The 20066-nt window shown below is 38.9% G+C and overlaps 1 protein-coding gene across 1 annotated transcript in view; it reads right to left on the bottom strand.

The window, feature by feature from the left end:
• Positions 1-20066, bottom strand: part of PLXNC1 (plexin C1) — a 233316-nt gene that overhangs the window by 101322 nt on the left and 111928 nt on the right. Inside the window, 4 exon segments of the mRNA XM_052000493.1 lie at positions 1066-1251; positions 1643-1846; positions 10928-11012; positions 11981-12160. Of these exon segments, the coding sequence (XP_051856453.1) occupies positions 1066-1251; positions 1643-1846; positions 10928-11012; positions 11981-12160 (655 nt within the window).

The raw sequence follows: 20066 nt of genomic DNA, 5'->3' as shown, positions 1-20066 counted from the left end.
ATCTCTGTCTCTTAAGAATCTCGAGTTTCCTTTAAAGCTCAGCTCAAATGCCTCCTTGTACATGAAGGATGACTTGATCCCTCCAGAAAATAGTAGCTCATACTAGTGATCTCATCTGGGGCATCCCCAAAATTCCACTGCAACCCTAAGCTTTGATAAGCTTCTGATTTGTATACATTTTTATAAATATACGCCATTCCCCGCAGAGATTAAGAGCAGAAGTACATTTTTTGTCTTTTTATCCCTCAAACCTAGCATTGTACCTAGTGCTTAATAAATGTTGATTGACTGCTTGAGCTTCATATGGTGGGGCTGATATCAGCATTTGATCCAATGATCTCAATTCACTTAAAAAAAGCTAACAATTATTATTGGTGCTGAGTTCCCTCTTGATAGGAAATTCTGTTAAGTATGTGATAAGTAAGTTGCAGGTTTCTTTCCTGCATCTTGCTTCATTTTCATACAAAACATTAAAAAAATGGTACTGAAGGATGTCTTGGAAAAGACAAGGGAGCAAAATCCAGAGCATTCTGATCAGAGCAGCTCAAGGGAAGCTATCTATCTGGACAATATTCAACTCAAGGAGCCCTGAAAACACATCCTTTTTCTTTTGCTCAAGGAGTGCTCTCACCCAAGTCTGGGAAAGAGTTTGCAGTGTCTGGATGTTGTGTTTGTTCCCAGATGCTACGATAGAAACGTATAGGGAGAACAAAAGATATCAAGGCTCATTAGTATTGTATACAATGGCAAGCTCAGAACTTGACACTCTTAACAGACTCATCTGAGGGGAATCTGGCAGCTGCATGAATTTGTAGAAGCATTTAAAAAATATATTTTAAATTTAAAAGGAAAATCTAAAAACCTTCATGTTACTTCATCTTTCCAAAAATCAGTTTCCTCATCTGCAAAATGATGAGATCAGACTAGTTGACTTCCACGGTCCCTTCCAATCCTCAAGTAATGGGATTATATCACACATAGAATGTCAATTTGGCTTTTCACTGGACTTGGGGGAAGGGAAAAGAGGGACAGTAAGTCATGAATAAGCATGTTATGCTGACTTACCCGAACTTTCTTAGATGAAGCAATAATGTTATCTTGGGTTGAAACTACTTTAATTTTGCAAAGAATGGTGGTAAGATCTTGACCCCTGGTAATATTTTCAAAGCTGCAGTTTCGCTGATTATTTTCTCCATAGAAAAGAGTCATCTCAATGTCTTGTTTGGAAATGTTGAAGTTGTCATTTTCTTTCTGCCATGAAAATTATGAAAACAGGAAAAAAAAAAAAAATGATCCCAACTCTTTTATTTACTACATTGAGAGGGCAGTGTAAAGTAGTGAAAATTTTCCCTGGCTCTGGAGACAGAGGATTTGGGTTCAAATCCTGTATCTGACTTTTAGACCTGAGCCTCAGGTTCCCAATTTATATGGATGTTGGATTGGATGACCTTTGATCTTTGATCCAATTCTAAACTTCACTTTTTTAGGCCTTAGTTTCCCAATCTGTACAAGGGAGGATATTGAACTAGATAATCTCTGATTTCCTTCTAGTTCCAAATTTATGACCTTATGAAGCACGAGCACATTAATCCAATTCATACAAAGTTATTTACTCCCCATCTGGTACATGAAACCAACTTACTTGGATTTTTACTTCCAATTCTTTCAACCCCAAAAATTCTACACGATAGCCAGTAAATCGGGGGTCATCCAGATACTGCAAAGTCTTGCAGTCTACGAGAACATCCTGTACTTTCATTTTCACATTAACATTTGGACGGCCTTTGGAAGACTTTAAATTGGGAGCCAAAAAGTTGCACTGTGTCTCTGTACAATATCCATAGACCTGCAGGGGGGAAAAAGAACCTAAATAAATTGGTAAGCTCACTGAATAGTGATATGCTCAAAGTAGTTTGAGATGATGGCACACCTCTAGAGTAAAAAGTAACATCACATAAATTAGAGAGGGAGAAGACTCCAAGGGGAAGGTTAAATGAAGGACTCCCTGAACCCAAAGTTTGAGTCCAAGTGCAAACTAGATTTGAATATCAGTGGGAAATATTTTACAAAATCAACAATAATATGATAAAATATAATTAATATCCCACTTTAAAACTAAGTTAATCAGGGCTCTTTTCAACAACAAAGTGATTTAGGACAATTCCAGTAGTCATCTGCATCCAGAGAAAGGTCTATGGGAACTGAATGTGAATCACAACATAGTATTTGTACCTTTTTTGTTGTTGTTTGCTTGCTTCTTTTCTTTCTCATTTCCCCCTTTTTGATCTGATTTTTATGGTATAGCATGACAAATGTGGAAATCTATATAGAATTATACATATTTAACATATATTGAATTACTCGCTGTCTGGGGAGGGGATGGAGAGAGGAAGGGAAAAAAATTTGGAACACAAGGTTTTGCAAGGTGAATGTTAAAAACTATCTTTGCATTTATTTTGAAAACAAAAAGCTATTATTTAAAAAAAAGATTATTTAAAAAAAAAAAAAAAAATCAATGTGGCCCCTTCCTTCCTTTTTGTCTTTGATACCACTGGGCCAAAGGATCCTGAAAATCCTTGAAGATCAAATGTAATAGCTAGTGAAACCAAGGCTAATGTGAAAACAGTAGGGATGGAAAGACACCTGGCTCCCTTGCTGTCAGTTAAGTCACCCTCAGTGACTCCTCCGAGAAGCTTTAGCAGAGGTTGTTAACCACAACAGAGCGAAAGGCTGTTTATGGGGGGAAGAGACTAATAGTAAAAGGAGAAAGCTTCCTTTAAGGTTGAAGAGAATGGAAAGCATATTGGAAACTAGAGAGAGCACACACAGCATGTTTTACAGCCTCTACATGATCTGGTTTTGGGGTGACTGTTTTATGTAAAACAATACTAGCATTTCAAAGTATGCAGATAAGTAAGTAGACCATCCTAGTGGGTGATATGATTTATTTTCTCTCCCGCCCTCCTTTCCCCCTCTCATTTCTTTTTTTTCCTCTTTCTTCCTTTCCTTTTCCCTTCCCTCTTTCTTTCTTTCCTTTCCTTTTTTTCCTCTTTCTTCCCTCTGTCTTTTCTTCCTTTCATCTCCCTCCCTCCTTCTTTCCCTCTCTCTGTCCCTGTCTTGGTCCCTTTCCTTCTTCCTCTCCCTCCCTTCCTTTCCTCCTTCTCTCCCTCTCTTTTTCTTTCCCCCTCTTTTTTTAAAAAACATTTAATGTAAAAGCAGGATTAGACTAAAAGTTCGTCTTGGCCCCAGAAGGCAGTAAGGTAAAAGTTAACAAGGAAACAGATTTCAACACTCTTCTGATTTTAAATATATTTATACATTTTTTAAAATTTTGAGATCCAAGTTCTCTCCTTTCCTCTAGTCCCAAGCCTAGTACTGAGAAGGCAAGCAACAAGCAAACACAATTTATATGTGTGAAGTCTTATATTAGCAATATAAAAAAAAATTCTATATTAGCAATGTTGGGGGTGGGCAAGTAAATAAAAACGAAAAAAAGTATGCTTCAATCTGCACTCTGAGTTAATCAGTTCATGAGAGAGATTTTTAAAACAAGAATACACAAGAAGAAAGGGTCACAATTTCAGCAGCATAGGAACTCCTGGTATGAAAACTCCTTTCTCAACTTGAATTACAATGTGCTTATATCTTCATACAATGATTCTCAAAGCAGGGTTGAGGGAGATAATTCTTTGAGGAAGTTCATGAGGTCAAAACTACTGTCAGAATAAACTTAGATGTTTTAATTTTGAATACAGTAAATATCAACAAATATTGCCTGCTTAAACAAAAGTCTTTTGGGACTCAATGATAAGAGTTAACAGGATCCTGAAACCATAAAGTTGGAGAACTAGTGACTTAGTGGCTAATTTTAAGTGATGTGCCCAAATCCATTCAGATAGCAAAGGTCAGAGGCAGGTCTCCCAATTGTTCTTTCAGTGACCTGAAATAGAGATTAGATACCTTTGGGGGATTTATGCCCAAACAAGTCTTTCTTACTTGAAGCCCTGAGCTATGGCTGCTAAGTCACTCTGCAACAAGACCAAAGTAGAGAAAGAATGAAGGCTGTAAGATGTTGCCAACTTTCTCTTCAAAGCAACTCTACCAGTGAAAGGAGAGGCAGGATGAGTCAAATGTGGAGAGCTGGTGGTGAGTGAGCAGATTCTGAATAAGGGAAGTAGGTGGAACAGTACCCAAACAAAAGAGGGAAGGAACTGGATGGCATGACCACTAATTTTTAAGTTTACAATGAGGGAAACTGGTGAGGTTTTTTGATCACTTTCCATATGAAGATGCTCAAATATACCCATGGAGGGGTCAACATCTACCTTAAGTGACAAAGGCTCTGAGTCAAGTCTAGAACTCCATCTATAACCCATGCCATTAAACCTCTTGCAGTCCTGTAAAATAGTTCTATCAGTCATGAGATGGCTACTCTTTTTAAATTTCTTCTAATTGCAACATATGGATTCAATTTACAGTTTTATAATTAATTCCTCTTATAGGAATGCCATTTGGCTAAATGCAAATGTATGTACAAACAACTGCATTTTACATGCTGACTTTGTCAAAAAAAATTGTTTTTAGTGGGGAAATAAAAAAAAAAGTGGGAAGAATGGAGATTTTAACATTGACAGTTGATAAGCATTAATTAAGCACCTACTATGTGCTAGGCACTGTGCTAAGTTCTGGGTTTACAAAGAAAGGCAAAAGACAGTCTCTGCTGTCGCTTTCTATGCTGTCACATTCTGGTGAGAAAGACAACAAGCAAAAATATGTACCAAAAAGCTATGGACAGGATTTTTAAAAAAAGCAATTAGCAGAAAGGGGGTACTAGAATTGAGAGGGATTGTAAAAAAGCTTCCTATAGAATATGAAATTTTAGCTGGGACCTAGTGAACAAGAGAAGATGACATGGGGGAGATGAAGGTATTGTTTAATAGACTTTTTCAAGTATTTAAAAGCTTGGGGGGGGGGGGTTACTATAGCTTTTTTTTTTTTTTTAAGTTCTAATGTAAAAACGGGATTAGACTAGAAGTTCTTCTTGGCCCCAGAAGGTAGGGTAAAAGTTAACAAGAAGACAGATTTTAGCTCAACACTATGAAAAATTTCCTAATAAATACAACTTACCAAGAGAAAAATAGGCATATGACTTCGGTTGTTGTATGTCTTTTGCTCTCAGAGAGGACCAGGGCATGAGGGAGATGGAGATGATGCAATTGGAGTTAAGGGAAGAAGGGATGTGCAAGATCACCTGCCTCACTTTTTCCCCTGGAACTATTTGGCAGGATATAGATCAAGATGACTAGAGATGGCCCCAGATGCATTGGAAGAACTTGTTATATGATCTTACTCAAGGTCATACAAGGAGGTGTGAGGGATAGACAAGATGGACCTGTAAAGCTTCCTTTGGGTTCTCAGTCTATATACCTAGGGTCAAAGACTTCAGGGAATTGGGAATTTCTTGTAAGTGAGCTCTTTAAGTAGCGATTGGCTAAATCACGTATTGAGGATACAAGAGTACAGTGTAGCAGACAGGATTCATGGTTGGGTCCAAGACCACTGAAATTCTTTCCAAGGCTGAGACTCTATGATTCACTAAGTACAAGCAGATCAGCAAAGTCAATGGCAAGAGCAGATGGAAGGGCTGAGTCAGGACTGACTTTGCAGGGGAAAATGGGGTTATCTGGAAAGTTGACTGTGCCAAAAAAGCATTTTGTTTCTCTCTTTTGGGGAGAAGTAGCTGGGTTTTGTTGGGCAAGTCTTAAAAAAAAAAAAAAAAAAAGAACCCTAATTTCCACCAGCTGTAACAAAGTTTAGTACTTGCTTATTTCTCAAGCTAAAAGCATCACTTCCTGAGCACTCAGAATAGCCAACGATTTATATTAGCCTACGTACAGACATTTGGAAAATACAGCTCTTATTCCTAAGCAGCTTCAAATCTTTCACTCATAAATATTTGTAAATGTTTTACTCATCCCTTTTGTTATCTGACAGCTATTTCTTTTAAAAAATATTTTATTTTGTCACCAGTTACATTTAAAGATGATTTTTAGAAATTTTAATTTTAATACTTTATTTTCCCCAATAACATGCAAAAACAGTTTTAACTGAAATTCCTTATTGAAATTAAAGACACTTTGTAACTTTTTAAAAAATGTTGAGTTCCAAATTTTTTCTCTCCCTTCCCCTCTCTATGAACCTATAAGTTCCTTTTTGGAAACTTCATTGCTAAAATCCCCTTAGAAAATGGACTTTATTGAAAGTTTTTAAACCCCCAATGGCACGGCACTGATCTGCATATCTACTTTATCAGAACTTGTCTGATTTTCTCTAATGTCTTCCTACCTCTCGACACCCTAAGGGAGGCCTTGGCCCGGGGAGGGCAGCAGTGCACTGAGCAAGTCTTCTGCGCCTGTAAGTGCATTACAGTCTGCACAAGTACAGATTTCACACACTGTCAGCCTGCTGATGGATATGTTCATAGATGTCACCAGCCCTGAGTAGCTGGAACATCAGAATGGGCGCAGTCAGGTAGAAAGGACTGCGTGACAAACTATACTGTCCATGTAAGAACTGTCAGTCTTATTATGCCTAAGGTATGTATCCCTGCCCTGTATTCCTGCTCCCAACTCCTGGGATATTTTAATTTTAGGCATTTATGTTTTCTTTATTTCTTTTACCTACTAACTTCTGGATACAGAAGCAAAAAGCTCAGTTTTCCTGATTCTAGTAACTAAGGGATGAGGGTACAGCACAGTGTGTGTGTGTGTGTGTGTGTGTGTGTGTGTGTGTGTGTGACCAACGAAGACTCCAAAAGGATGAGGATCAAATGCACTATCACCTGCTAGCAGAGAACTGATGACTCACAATGCAGAATGAGGTATATATTTTTCAACTGCCCAATATGGATTCTGGACTAGTCATATAACCCTGCTTGCCTCAGTTTCCTTATTTGTCAAATGAGCTACAGAAGGAAATGGCAAACCACTCCATGAAATCCCAAATCAAGTCACACTAGAAATCACTCAGCAACAAACATTAAGATAGAAATCTAACTTACTTGATTATATATGTTTGTTATAAGGATTGTCTTTCTCTAATGGGGGTAGGGAAAGAAGAAAAATAATTTTTTTGTTGATTAAAAACTAATTAAAAAAGGAAAGACTGAGTATTAGAAAACTTGAGTTTTCATGTGATCTTAAACAAGTTAATGTTCGAAGGCTCTTTTCTGGGTCTCAATTTCTTGCCCAATAAAAAACATTTATTAAGCATTTTTGTTCATTTGTAGAAAGGATTTGGGATATCGCCTAACTCTGTTCCCATATTTCTAATCCTAACTTTCCTTTTAACTTTAAACCATACCTCCACGACCCCTCTAGCAACCAGTGAATGGTGTCAGAACAATATATAGAGAATCTGTCCTGTCTGAATTCAGATCCAGTCTCAGATATTTATTAGCTATATGACCTTGCACAAATCACAATCCAATTAGCTTCAAAAAAGAAAAAAAAGACCCAATCCAACCTTAAACAAGATAACATGTTGTCATATATGGGAATAGACCCACATGGAAGCTCCAAGGTAAACTTCCTATTTCTGGGCCCTTGAATTGAGAGAGGTAACATGAAGGTCATATCAACTTTTCTCAAATCTTTCCTGACTAGGCTATGGACTGGGATTGGGTTTTCAGTGGTTCTTCAGAGTGGAAAGAGAGCTGGATGTGGAATCAGAGAGACTGGGCAAAGAACATAACTTCAAATCCAAACTTTGCCAACTTATTAACCACTGACCACACCTCTGGGCAGTGCTTTCCTTCTCTGAAAAATGAGACAATTGGGTTAAATGACCTTTAAGGCCTGTCCAGTTCTAAATCTATAAACTGAAATTTTCCCTGACTTAGAAAAGGGCAGAAGAGAAAGGTAAGAATAGAAAGGTCAGAGCTAAGATGAATATCCTCCCACTGGGTGAAGACCAACAAAATGATAAGTCCAGGAGGTCCCAAAATTACACACCAAAATCACTGATGATACTTGGGCCATGTAGAATTGGTTAAATTCTAAAGTACATGGAAGATAATTTGAAGGGACATGGCTAATGTCATTGGGAAAGTGAAGGTGGGATCATAGCAGCTGGAAATGGAGGGGGTCCAGACTTGCAAGGACCATAATTAAGAGCTTCTGGAGTTATGGAGCGTTTTTGGCTTTATCTAGGTGGCCAATGGGCTTAGCAAGCATTCAGAATCAGAGCTGAAAAGGACCTCAGAGGTTGCCTAGACCAGAAATGTCCAAAAGATGGCTCTCTGAGTGTGACTAAAAGATTAAAATGTAATTGGGAAATATTTAACAATAAAAACATACATCGATAACAGTACATTTTACAAATCTTAAATGTGATCCACAGGGACCCTTTTTAACAGTTTAGTGGGTCCCATTTCTACTTGAGTTTGACACTGCTCATTTTGATCAACCCATACTTGTTTAAGAATTCCTTCTATAGCCTCCCCAATAAATAGTTAGCCTTTGCTTAAAGATATCTATTTATGGAGAACTTAAGACCTCTCAAGAAACTTTTGGATAGCTCTAGTTCTCTTTACATCAAGCCCAAATCTGCCTCTTGGTCACTTTTGATCCACTGTTCCTAGTTTGCTCAAAAGTAGATAAGAAAAAGTCTAATCCTTCTTGCATGTGAAAGTCTTCCAAATATCAAGAATTATACAGCCAAAGGGTATAAACTATGCATATCATTTGACTCAGAAATATTATTTACTCACCCTGCTGTATCCCAAAGAGATCAAAGAAAAAGGAAAAGGATCTATATATAAAAAAATATTTACACAGTTCTTTTTGTGGTAGCAAAGAATTGGAAATTTGAGGGAATGTTCATCAATTGGGGAATGGTTGAACAAGTCGTGGTGTATGGTTGTGATGGACTATTATTACACTATAAGAAACATTATGCAGAATGGGTTCCAAAAAAAACCTAGGAAGATTTAATTGAAAGATAAACTGATGCAGCATGAAGTGAGCAGAACCAGGAGGACACTGTATACAGTAACAGCACTATTGTATGATGAACAACTGCGAATGACTTGATTATTTTCAGCAACATGATGATCCAAAATAATTCCAAAGGACTAATAATGTAAAATGCTATCCACCTGCAGGGAAAGAACTGATGGAGGCTGAATGAAAATTAAGCTTTCTTAATTTTTTGTATTTTTTTAGTCTGTTTTCTCTTTTGCAACATACTAATATGGAAATATATTTTGCAAGACCGCACATGTACAATCTATATCAAAATGCTTTCCTTCTTAAGGATGGAAGAAAGGAGAGAAGAGAGGGAAGGAATTTGCAACTCAAAATTTTAAAAAAGAACGTTAAAAATTGTTTTTATATGTAATTGAGAAAAAAGTAAAGAAAAGCTTTCTTTAAAAAAAAAAAAAGTAGTGTCTCACATGATTAGTATGAAAATCTTTTACATGACTGCTAATGTATAACTTATATCCAGTTGCTTATGACCTCGGGGGATGGAGGAGAGTAGGGTAGGAAGGATAAAACTTAGAACTCAAAACTTAAAAATTTGTTTTTATATGTAATTGGAAAAAAATAAAATCAATATATATTTTTAAATGTAATTTCTAAACACAGTATTCCAATTTGAATTTGACCAGGGTAGAAAGCTGGCTTAGGAAAAAGGGGAGGGGGCAGAAAGAAACAAAATAAAGAATATAAAGGATAAGGAAATGAAAAAAGATGGCAGCTACATGAGTGTACTTCTTGGTTTTTATCAGTAAGATGGATATATTAATAACCATCCTTTCCTTTCTCATGGGGGTGATGAGGACTGAATAAAAGAAAGAAATCTTTGAGCACCTAAAATGCTGTAATGGGCAAATACAGATTAATATCATTTTAGACTATCCCATGACATGCCATTCAACATACCACATGTAAAATTATTTAATCATCTGTGATTTCATCAGGATGAGAATATGCTATGTATCTTCCAGTGGGGCAAATCTATAATTCATTAGATGAATGGGAAGCAATAGATCTGGTGAAAAGAACTCTAGCTCTGGAGGCAGAGGATCTGGCTTAAAAACCTGCCTCCTTGCCGTCCTGTGGGAGCAATTTTTGACAAGACCCTTCCTCTCTCTGGATCATAGTTCCTGCATCTGTCAACTAGAGGGTTACTAAGATGGTCTTCACTCTGGATCTTAGCAAACTGCTTGAGATGCAACTGGATGAAGTGATTTACCCAGGATGACACAGTATTAGATGAGCTATCTGAACAAAGGTCTTTACCACTCCAAATCTAACACTCTCCTCACTATGTCACTCTGACTCAATTTAAAAAATAATCATAATTAAACATATAGCAGAGGAGATAAAGAGCTTGTGTCGGTGTCAGAGAGACCCATATTCAACTCTTGTCTTTGAAACACACTCTTTAGATGATCCTGGATAGGTCACTTAACATAGAGCTAAGTTACTAAGTAGGTACCTTTATGCATTAAGAGAGGAATTTTCCTGTCAAGGACATAGCAATGGCAACATAGGTCTGGATAGAAAAAAGAAAACATAAAAACAATATGTTTCCTAAATGAATTTTATGAGCAGCAATGGATAGAGTGCCCAGCCCTGGAGTCAGGAGGACCCGAGTTAAAATATGACCTCAGACACTTATTAGACTCTGGACAAATCATTTCACACTATTTGCCTCAGTTTCCTCATCTGTAAAGTGAGCAGCCAAAGGAAACGGCAAAGCACTCTAATGTCTTTGTCAAGAAAACCCCAATGAGGGTGTGAAGAGCTGGACACAATTGAAAACAACTGAGCAATAACAACAACAAAAACAGTTTTAGTTTTCACAGTAGCAAAGTGATAAAAAGATAAAAATAATCATAGGATTTATTTTTATGACTTACACTGAAATCTTTCCCTTCGTGGGAAATAATTAAATTGTCAATTACATCGAAATTCCGGCCTTCTATGGTTATATTTTGACCACCACTGAAAAAATGAACAAAGAAATTATTGATCAGTTAGGATATGTCATATTTCATATTTAAACCTCTTCCTTTCCCCTTTCCCCCCCCAAGCTAACAAGGCAATTGTCAAACCTGGGGACAGATTTAATTGGAACTGTAAGTCTACTTTACATTTGTGAGATTATATCCAAATCAAAGTCTCTGTACTCTGCAAAATAGACAGTTAGTTCTCTGTTAGATAGAGATTTCCCCTAAAACTCTGTTGATATAGACTAAGAAACATTCATTCACTGGGACAGAAGTCTGGGCATGTTAGCTCAATTGGATGGAGTCCCTGTTGACAGCAAGGCCAGTGACATGGGTTTGAAACAGCGAGCCTTCCATCTGAAATCCAGCCAGTCTATTTACCTTATCTCTCTGTGGCACAGGACTCCGAGGGAAGGGTCTCAGAGGCAGTCCAGCCATTGCTGTGCAAACAAGTCAGGCTCAGTAGTTTTAACTTGCAATATGACACTGTCTTAGTGATTTGCCTTTGGGAATGGTTTCTGAGCAAATAAAGGACAACCACCTCCTGAATCCACTTCACACCTAGCCCTGAGCAATAGGAACACTGGAGAGGATTTCAAGGAGATCTTAATTTGTAGCTGAACCTAGGAATTACTTTGAAAATTAGATGCACTGTGAAGAGAGAGCAATAGGTTTAAACTTTCACACCTGTGTCTAGATTCTAATTTAACCACAAGGAGGTTTTCTGCTTATTTACTGTTATTTGTCAAGCAGCGTTTAAATTGGGGTATTTTAGACTCGATTTGGAATTTCCCTTCCTTCTGTTAGGGGAATCTTTGAAAGGTTTTCATTCTGGCTTCTCTCCACCCAAATTCAAGTTGGTGAAACTGATGGCTTTTTTTACTGCCATGGTTTTATCTATTAACGACAGCAAGGAAAAAAAAAAAAAAAAAAAGACAATGGTCCTGAGATTTGAGCAGTTACCTGACCCACGTGGTGGCTGGGAATATAAAGGAACACGAAGGCAATGCAACAAAAGACAGTGTCCCCGCAGGAAAGCAGTCCCCATCATCAAACTGAATACAAACATCCTTCATTTCCTTCCGACTTGATGGGAGAGAGAATTTCATATGTGTGTCGTTCAGCACCTGATGAACATGTATTCTAGAAGAGATGGGGAAAAGGACTTTTAAATAATTATTTGACCACAGCTGATTACCTATAGCTGTCTTAAATCCATCAGAATCATACTAACCCAGGATTTACTAAGGAAACACCTATATCCAAGTGGCTCTTATTCAAAGGGCTTATTATAATCAGTTTCTGGATTACCTGAAGCTTCTTTCCTCCTCCTCCCCCTCCTCCTCCTCCTCTCATCTCACCTGGCATAAGAATCTCTATTATAGGAGAAAGACAAGAGGAAAAAACCTACGCAAGCATTCAATGAGCATCCTAAGCTCCTGCTTAGTGACAGGCACTGTGATAGGTGCTGAGACAGGGAAGTGAGAGAAGAAGGGAGAATAAAAAATCAAGGAGAAGGGAGGTTGTGATTATAGGTGATCAAAACAGCAAGCGTGCCCTCAAGAGAAACGGGGAAACTAGAAAGAAGGAAAGCGGGGTTTCAAAGGGAAAATAACAAGTTTTGCTTTGGATGGAGTGATCATGAGATTTTTGGGTAGAGATGTCTAGCAGGTAATGAGAGATAAAGGACTAGAGTTCAGGAGAGTTATCACCTCCAGATATGTAGATTTGGGAGACATCTACATAGAGAAGATTGCTAAATCCACAGGAGCCGATGGAAAGACTAAAAGGGAGTTGATTTTACTGTCTTTAAAGGCAAGCTAGTGGCAAGGGATCTCAAGAGGCACTGTAGCACCACTCATTCATTTTCTGGAATCAATTTTCCTCAAGCTGAGGAAATTAAGAACCAGACATGTTGAGTGATTAGCTAAGATCATAGAGTTTACAAGTATCAGAGATAAGAATTAAAAACAGATCTTCTGATTTTATTGTTTTCTACTTTATTCTTAATGAAAGATCAGCCAGCCTTCACTGGAGATACCCAGGGAGGATGGACCTCCCAAGTCATCTCTTTCTACTTTGAGAAAGCCTGACCTTGATTCTCTTCCTTTTTCCTCCTTACCACTTCAACTTCTGCTCTCTGGGGCAAAGCAGAACTAACTTCAGCTTTCTTTTTCCCTCAGATCCAGTCCTGACTTTCCAGACTTTTATTCATCACGCCACAGTAGCCTTTACACTGAGAGAATTGAGGAGAATTAGGACAGCAAGTGGTGAATTGTGAGAATTGAGTAAACCACACTGACTTTCCTTCTTGTGACTCAATTCTGGAGCTAGCTTAGTTTCTATTCAATTTTGGGTCTAGTCCAAATTGTCTCCTATGAGGAAACTTAATTCAGTTGTGGGAATTGGGAGAAAACATTATTGTACTGAACCTAGCCCTGAGAAGCTGGACCACTTCTGTCAGCTAGTTAGAGACCTTTAACTAAGGATGTGGATTATATTGACCAGAAATTCACAATTATACATCTCAAACAACACATGTCTTATCTAAAAAGTGGCCCCATGCCGATCAATCAGTTATTGTTTCTGTTTCTTTAATTGTTCACAAACACTTGGGGAGAGTGGGACACCTGTTTTTCTGAATTCAGGTAATTACACCTCTTCACTTTCCCCTTCCCAACTTAAGAGTCCCTAATCTTTTATCCAATTAGAAATCAGATTACCTACTGTTGTTCTGTTTCCTTTTAATTAATTCATTTTAGTTGATTAATTATTTTTAATGCACAAAGATCTGTCTTCCCCTGTATTCAAGGTCCAGGACTAAGCTGAGGAGGTTTTGGACTAATTTGTTGGATAATCAGCAAGCATTGCTTAATAAATCGATAAGTTCTGAAGCTCGAATTTTTGTTTCCTCGGTGATTTCATCTTTCACTTGCCACAACACCCTGAAAACATATTCCACTCCTGGAGCCCTTCCTGAGTAGGTGGTTCCTCCCAGAACCACTTTCAAGAAAAATACTCAGGTCAACTCTGTTCACATTTCTCTATACACTCTATTCATGACTGTTTGGATTTTCTCCACCATGGCCCTGTGTGGGCAGATCTCTCCTTTTCCTTCTTTTTGGCTTCCTTTTCTATATTCTTTTTCCCCATTAGAATATAAGCTTCTTGAGGACAGGAATTTCCTGCTTTTATGTTCAGGACTGAGCACCCAATAAATGCTTATTATCTTGACTTGCCTCTACAGCCCTTCAAATACAAGAAAGCTACTATATTTATATTTATATAAATATAAAAAAGCATATATATATACATATGTATATATATATGTACATATGTATATATATGTATGTGTATATATATATATATATATATATATATCCTAACAGCTCAACATTCTCAGTTCTATGTATGGATGGCATAGTTTTATGAACCTTCACCATCCTATCTATCTGTCCCCTTTTAGGTTGTCAATATCTTTTATAAAATGGTGTATTTAGAATTAAACACAATGCTACAGATGTACCTTTGACCAGAACATGGTACAACAAGAGTATCTGGGAGAGAAGGTCGCCAAATATTTCAGGTAGGTGGATGGAACCCTTTCCTTCACTGCCCTGGAGATTCAGCTCCAGAAGTGACACGAGAAGCCTCACAGTAAACCAAAAAGCAAACTCAGAAACAACATGGCAAAGTTAGAAAGAAAGAATTTATAGTCAAATGACTAGGGTTAAAATTCCAGCTTTTTAATTGGAAATCTTCCAGATTTACCATTTTCGACCTCAGAGCAAGTGTTTTTAACATGGAGTCTGAGAATTTGTTTGTTTTTTAACTTTGACAGCTGATTCTGTAAAGTTGATTTCCTTTGTAATCTTGACAAGGGGAGCCCCGAAACGCTTGCTTTTTAACTGGAAATTTTCCAGATTTACCATCTTCGACCTCAGAGCAAGTGTTTTTAACATGGAGTCTGAGAATTTGTTTGTTTTTTAACTTTGACAACTGATTCTGTAAAGTTGATTTCCTTTGTAATCTTGACGAGGGGAGCCCCGAAACTCTTTCTCTTTCTCTCTCTCTCTGACTTTGGGAACGAGCCATAAGGTAAAGCACTTGAACTCCTTGAAGAAAAATTTCTCCTTGACCCCTGCCTCTGTGAGAGACTGTTCCAGGGAATCAGATAAAGTGGTTTATCTAGGTGAGGGTATTAGAGTCCGGAGCTGGAGAATTCCAACCCTATTGAAGAAAAACTCATTCAACTCTATTCAATTTTGGGAGCAGATCTTGGTTGCAGCCAAGGCTTCTATTATAAAAAGAGCCAATTTTAAACTCACTCCTTGCAGAGGACCTAACATGTCATGCCATACCATGCCAAGGAAAATTCTGCCTGCTGAAATAATATTCTCTTTCAGCGTTACTCTCTCTTTATCCTCACCTATTTCCCTAACGAGACTTTATACTGTCAGGATTTCTCTACTAGAAACTTTACTTCTCTGCCAGGACCTTGCCACTAAGGAATTTAGTCTTTCTGCTCATGCATAGCAAAGGCTGACTTCCCAATGACAATAATAAATTTCTTTTTATCAGTCTAGCTTTTCGGGTTTGTAAATTCCTTTACGAAGTACCTCGGCGCCACCAAAAGCGGGTTCCCACAACTCCCTACCTTGCGATGGATCCGAAGGGAGTTTAGGGGAGCCAACCTCTTCATTTGGTTCCTTGAACCCCAAACCTTCCACTAATCTCATCATTTAACTCCCTGACCACCAGGAACCCTCATCTCATCATTTTGGTTCCCTGAATCTAATCTCATCAACCTCACAGATTTTGTTTTATGTATTTAAAAAACAATATTCTGAGAAAGAATCGATAAATCTCACCAGAATGCCAAAAGAATCTATGAAATGAAAACAGCCAAGAATCTTTGGTTTATGACTATTGAAAGCCTTCAACCGCAATACTGATCAATGCACAGATTTCAAGGAGTCCATGGATCACAGGTGGAGGGAAAATGCGTCTTTGTTTCAATATATTCATTTCTTTGTAATCCTATGAATATATAAGGAGTCCATAAGCTTCACCAGATTGCCAAAGCAAAACCTACCCTAGAGGAAAGTCACCTGACTTCAGGTAATGTGTTTCCTCAACTCTGAAAAGAGGGGCTAGACTCAATGACCTCTAACACATTCTTGATCTCTGCCTCCAAATCAGCCTCCTAGAAATCCTCCAACTTGGACGTGGCCCTGAGAGAGTTCCTTTGGCCAGAACCGAGCAGCCTTGAGGATCAGGCAAAGATCCACAGGGAGGCACCCACAGCTTCTGTCTTTTTGGGAAACTTTGGATTAAAACTTGTGTCTGAAAAGAGATTCTAGCCAGCATAAAAAATTAAGATCTGGCTGTATTTGCATAACGCCTGGCATGGTTTTGATACACAGCAACAATCTATTATTCCTATTTGAAGTATGCATGCATTATTAAGGAACAAGAATAAATTCAGGAAACACCTAAATCACATTCTGGGTTAGCACTACCTCAAAACCACATGAGTGTTTTCTTTCTGAAAACTCTTGTGACTAGGGAAAAAACAACTACCAAAAAAAAAAATTGAAGACTGAAGACCTCAGTTCAAATCTTGACTCTGTCACTTATCACCTGTGCAGCTGTTAAGGTAAATCAATCTCCCTGGTCTTTGGCTGCCTCACCTTCATTTTTGGACAAGAAATAGCTTAGGTGGGCCAACAAACAAGCACCGGTTATGTTCTGTCTCAAACAGTTGCTAGCTGTGTGACTCTGGGCAAGTCACTTAATTATTCTCCAGTTCCTGTATCAGTAGAATGATGGTTTTGGACTGGATGGTCTCCAAGATTCCTTTCAGCTCTAAATTTATGATCTTACGATGACTTAGCTTTTAAAGAAGGATCCTTCTAGCTCCAAAACTAGTCATAGTCATTATAAAATTAATGAGTTATTCAAGGAGAAAATTATTAGCAAGGGAGACCACTATGGTGCTCGTGAGCGTAAATCAGTGGGATTGGGGGCCAAATTAGGCTGTGAATCTTACGGCTCTAGGGAACCTTCCGCAAATCCTTCACATTCACTCTCTGGGTCTCAGTTTCCTCATTTGTCAAGTGAAGAAATTAGACTAGCTGGCCTATCGGATCCTTTCTAAGCCTCTAACTGAGACATTATAAAACCGAGAGGATGTTAAAATCCCAAATTAATGGCTAACTATAAGAGAGCCATGTGACAACAGATGGTTCTCCATAATCTCATTCCTTCCCAGCACACGTCCTTGTCCTTTAGGAATGACAGGATGATGATTTGGGTTAAAGCAATCAAACAATGTTCTACCGTTAAGGGAACATGACCTTTGCTGCCAGTGACCTTGGGCTTCCTGCCACAGATGTGGTTACCGAGATGTTCCTCAGATAGGGATCTCTTAGCCATTTAATTTAATAACTCTGGTGCATCAAGACACATTCAGAATTGAAATGCTGGCATAATCAGTCAGAAATAGCCTGACTCCCTGAAAAACACATATTGTTTCCAGAGAGCTGATCACCTTTCTGTGCAAACACAGGTGGCTAACTTCACAGTTTCACTTACATTAAGAAACTGGGGTGGGAATGGGAGGGGGGAGGAATATAATAATAAGGTATTTAATCTGAATAAAAGCTATGAAAATGACATTGCAGTGAAGATAAGCACAGCAAGCAGCTAATTTTAGAAAATGGCAAAAACACAGGAATAAGGCCAGTGAGAAACAGTTGACTTCACCAAGAACACAGACACCAAATTCACTGATTCAGAATGGAATGTTAATTGTGTGTGTAGCAAATGGATTACAACAGAAAGCTCAGTGAATGAAGCTGGCAAGGAAAATGATTATATGCATGTCTTGGAGGAGTTAAAGCTGCAATTGCACAGGTCAAGGGAAGAGTGGATAGTGAGTGGCCCCCAAGCCAGCAAAATCTGGACTCAGGTTCAGTCCCTGACACTTATTGCCCAAATGATCCAGAAAAGGCATTTCTCAAGGACTCTGGGCTGCAGACTAAGTGTCAACCTGAACTGGGAGAGGATCTTCCTCATCTAGGGATTTCCTGGACTGAAGAGATGGCACAGGTCCTGCCTTATTTTTACAATAAGAACTGATTAAGTATTCAATTTTGAATAAATCAGAACTATAACCACGTTTTGTTATAAAATTTTCCAGAAATTACTGGGTAATGAGAGGGATGGAGAAAAGGAGAAATGGAGGAAAGGAGGCAGAAGAAAAGAGAGGAAGTAGGGAAGAGAGGGGAAAGAGGAGGAAAGGAAGGGGAGTGGAAGGGGAAGGATGAGAAAAGAGGAAGGTGGAAAGTAAGAAAAGAGGCAGTGAAAGAGGAGGAGAGTGGGGAGTCAGAAGAAAGGGAAAGAAGAAGGAGGAAGGGGAGAGAGACAGAGACAGGGAGGCAAAGAAATAGAGAGAGAAACAGATAGGAAGAGGGAGAGAGGAGAGAAGTGAGGAGTCAGAGGAAAGGGAAAGAAGAGAGAAGAAGGAGGAAGATTGGAAATAAGGAAAGGATGAGAGGAGAAGAGAGGCAGAGAAGCAAACACAGATGGGGGGGGAAGGAAAGGAGAAAAGGAGGCAGTGAAAGAGGAGGAGAGTGGGGAGTCAGAAGAAAGAGAAAGAAGAAGGAGGAAAGGGAGAGAGACAGAGACAAGGAGGCAAAGCAATAGAGAGAGAAACAGATAGGAAGAAGGAAAGAGAAGTGAAGAGTCAGAGGAAAGGGAAAGAAGAGAGAAGAAGGAGGAAGATTGGAAATAAGGAAAGGAAGAGAGAAGAGAGGCAGAGAGGCAAACACAGATAGACAGAGAGAGAGAAAGAGGGAGGGAAAAGGAGAGGGAGAAAAAGAGGCAGTGAAAGAGAGGGGGAATGAGGAGTCAGGGGAAAGGGAAAGGAGAAAAGGAAAGAGGGAGGGAAGTTAGAAAGGATGGAGTGGGAAGAGGGGAAGAGGACACACACAGAGTCAAAGAGTAGACCAAGATAAAGACAGACAGATAAAGACAGAGACACATAGAGAGAGAAGGAGGGAGGGAGCAAAGGAGGCAGTAGAGGAGAGGGGCAGTGGGTATGAAGAGGGAAGAGAAGAAGATAGGAGTGAAGAAGAGAAAAGGGTAAAGGGGAAAAGAGCAGAGGGAGGTAAGGAAAAGGAGAGGAGACAGCAGGAAGGAGGGAGAGTGATATAAGGAGTGAATAGAGAAAGAAGGCAAAAAGAAAACAGGGAAAAAAAGAGGGACAGGAAGAGAGACAGAAGTGGCGAGGGAGGTAAGACAGACCAGAAAGAGAAATTATGTATATCTTTATATTGATGTATATTTTTGTATGAAGCAAAATGGATAAAAGGCTTCTTTCAAAGGCCAAGTAAAGCAGTGGAAAGGTTAGTGGGTCTAGAGCTTGAAGATCTGGATTCAAATCCTTTCTCTGCAACATTCTACTCCCTGAGCTTCAGCTATAAAATGGGGTGTGTGTGTGTGTGTGTGTGTGTGTGTGTGGACTAGATGGCTTCTGAGATCCCTTCAGATCTAAAATGATGCCTTAAGTAGGCTGTGATGTCTCCACACCTAGATCCCTGCACTCGATTCCTGGAGGGTCCTTCTTAAGTCTCCCCAATCATCTGCCAAATTGATCTTCTACAAGCACAGCTCTGACCAGGTCACCTAACCTCCTCTTCGATAAACTCCAGTAACTCCCTATCACCTCTAGGATCAAATATAAAATCCTGTTTGGCTTCTAAAGCCCTTCATGACCTGAACCCTTCCCACTTCTACAGTCTGCTCTCACCCTTCTCCCCTCCACTCACTCTACGACTTACATGACCCTAGCCCTCTACCTTCCAACACTGCTCGTCTCTGTGCCTGCAACTGTATTGCTTCTCATCACTGTCTCCAACCTCTCTGGCTTCCTTGAAGTCTCAGCGAAAATCCCACTTTCTACAAGAGGACTTTTTCCATTCCCCTTAATTCTCGTGCCTTCCCTTCTGAGAGTCCCCTTCAGTTAATCCTGTCTATATCTTAT

The sequence above is a fragment of the Antechinus flavipes genome, chromosome 5, assembly GCF_016432865.1.
Source record: "Antechinus flavipes isolate AdamAnt ecotype Samford, QLD, Australia chromosome 5, AdamAnt_v2, whole genome shotgun sequence".
NCBI classification, from domain to species: Eukaryota; Metazoa; Chordata; class Mammalia; order Dasyuromorphia; family Dasyuridae; genus Antechinus; species Antechinus flavipes.
The sequence above is the reverse complement of the archived record's forward strand: the minus strand, read 5'-3'. Positions and strand labels throughout refer to the sequence as shown.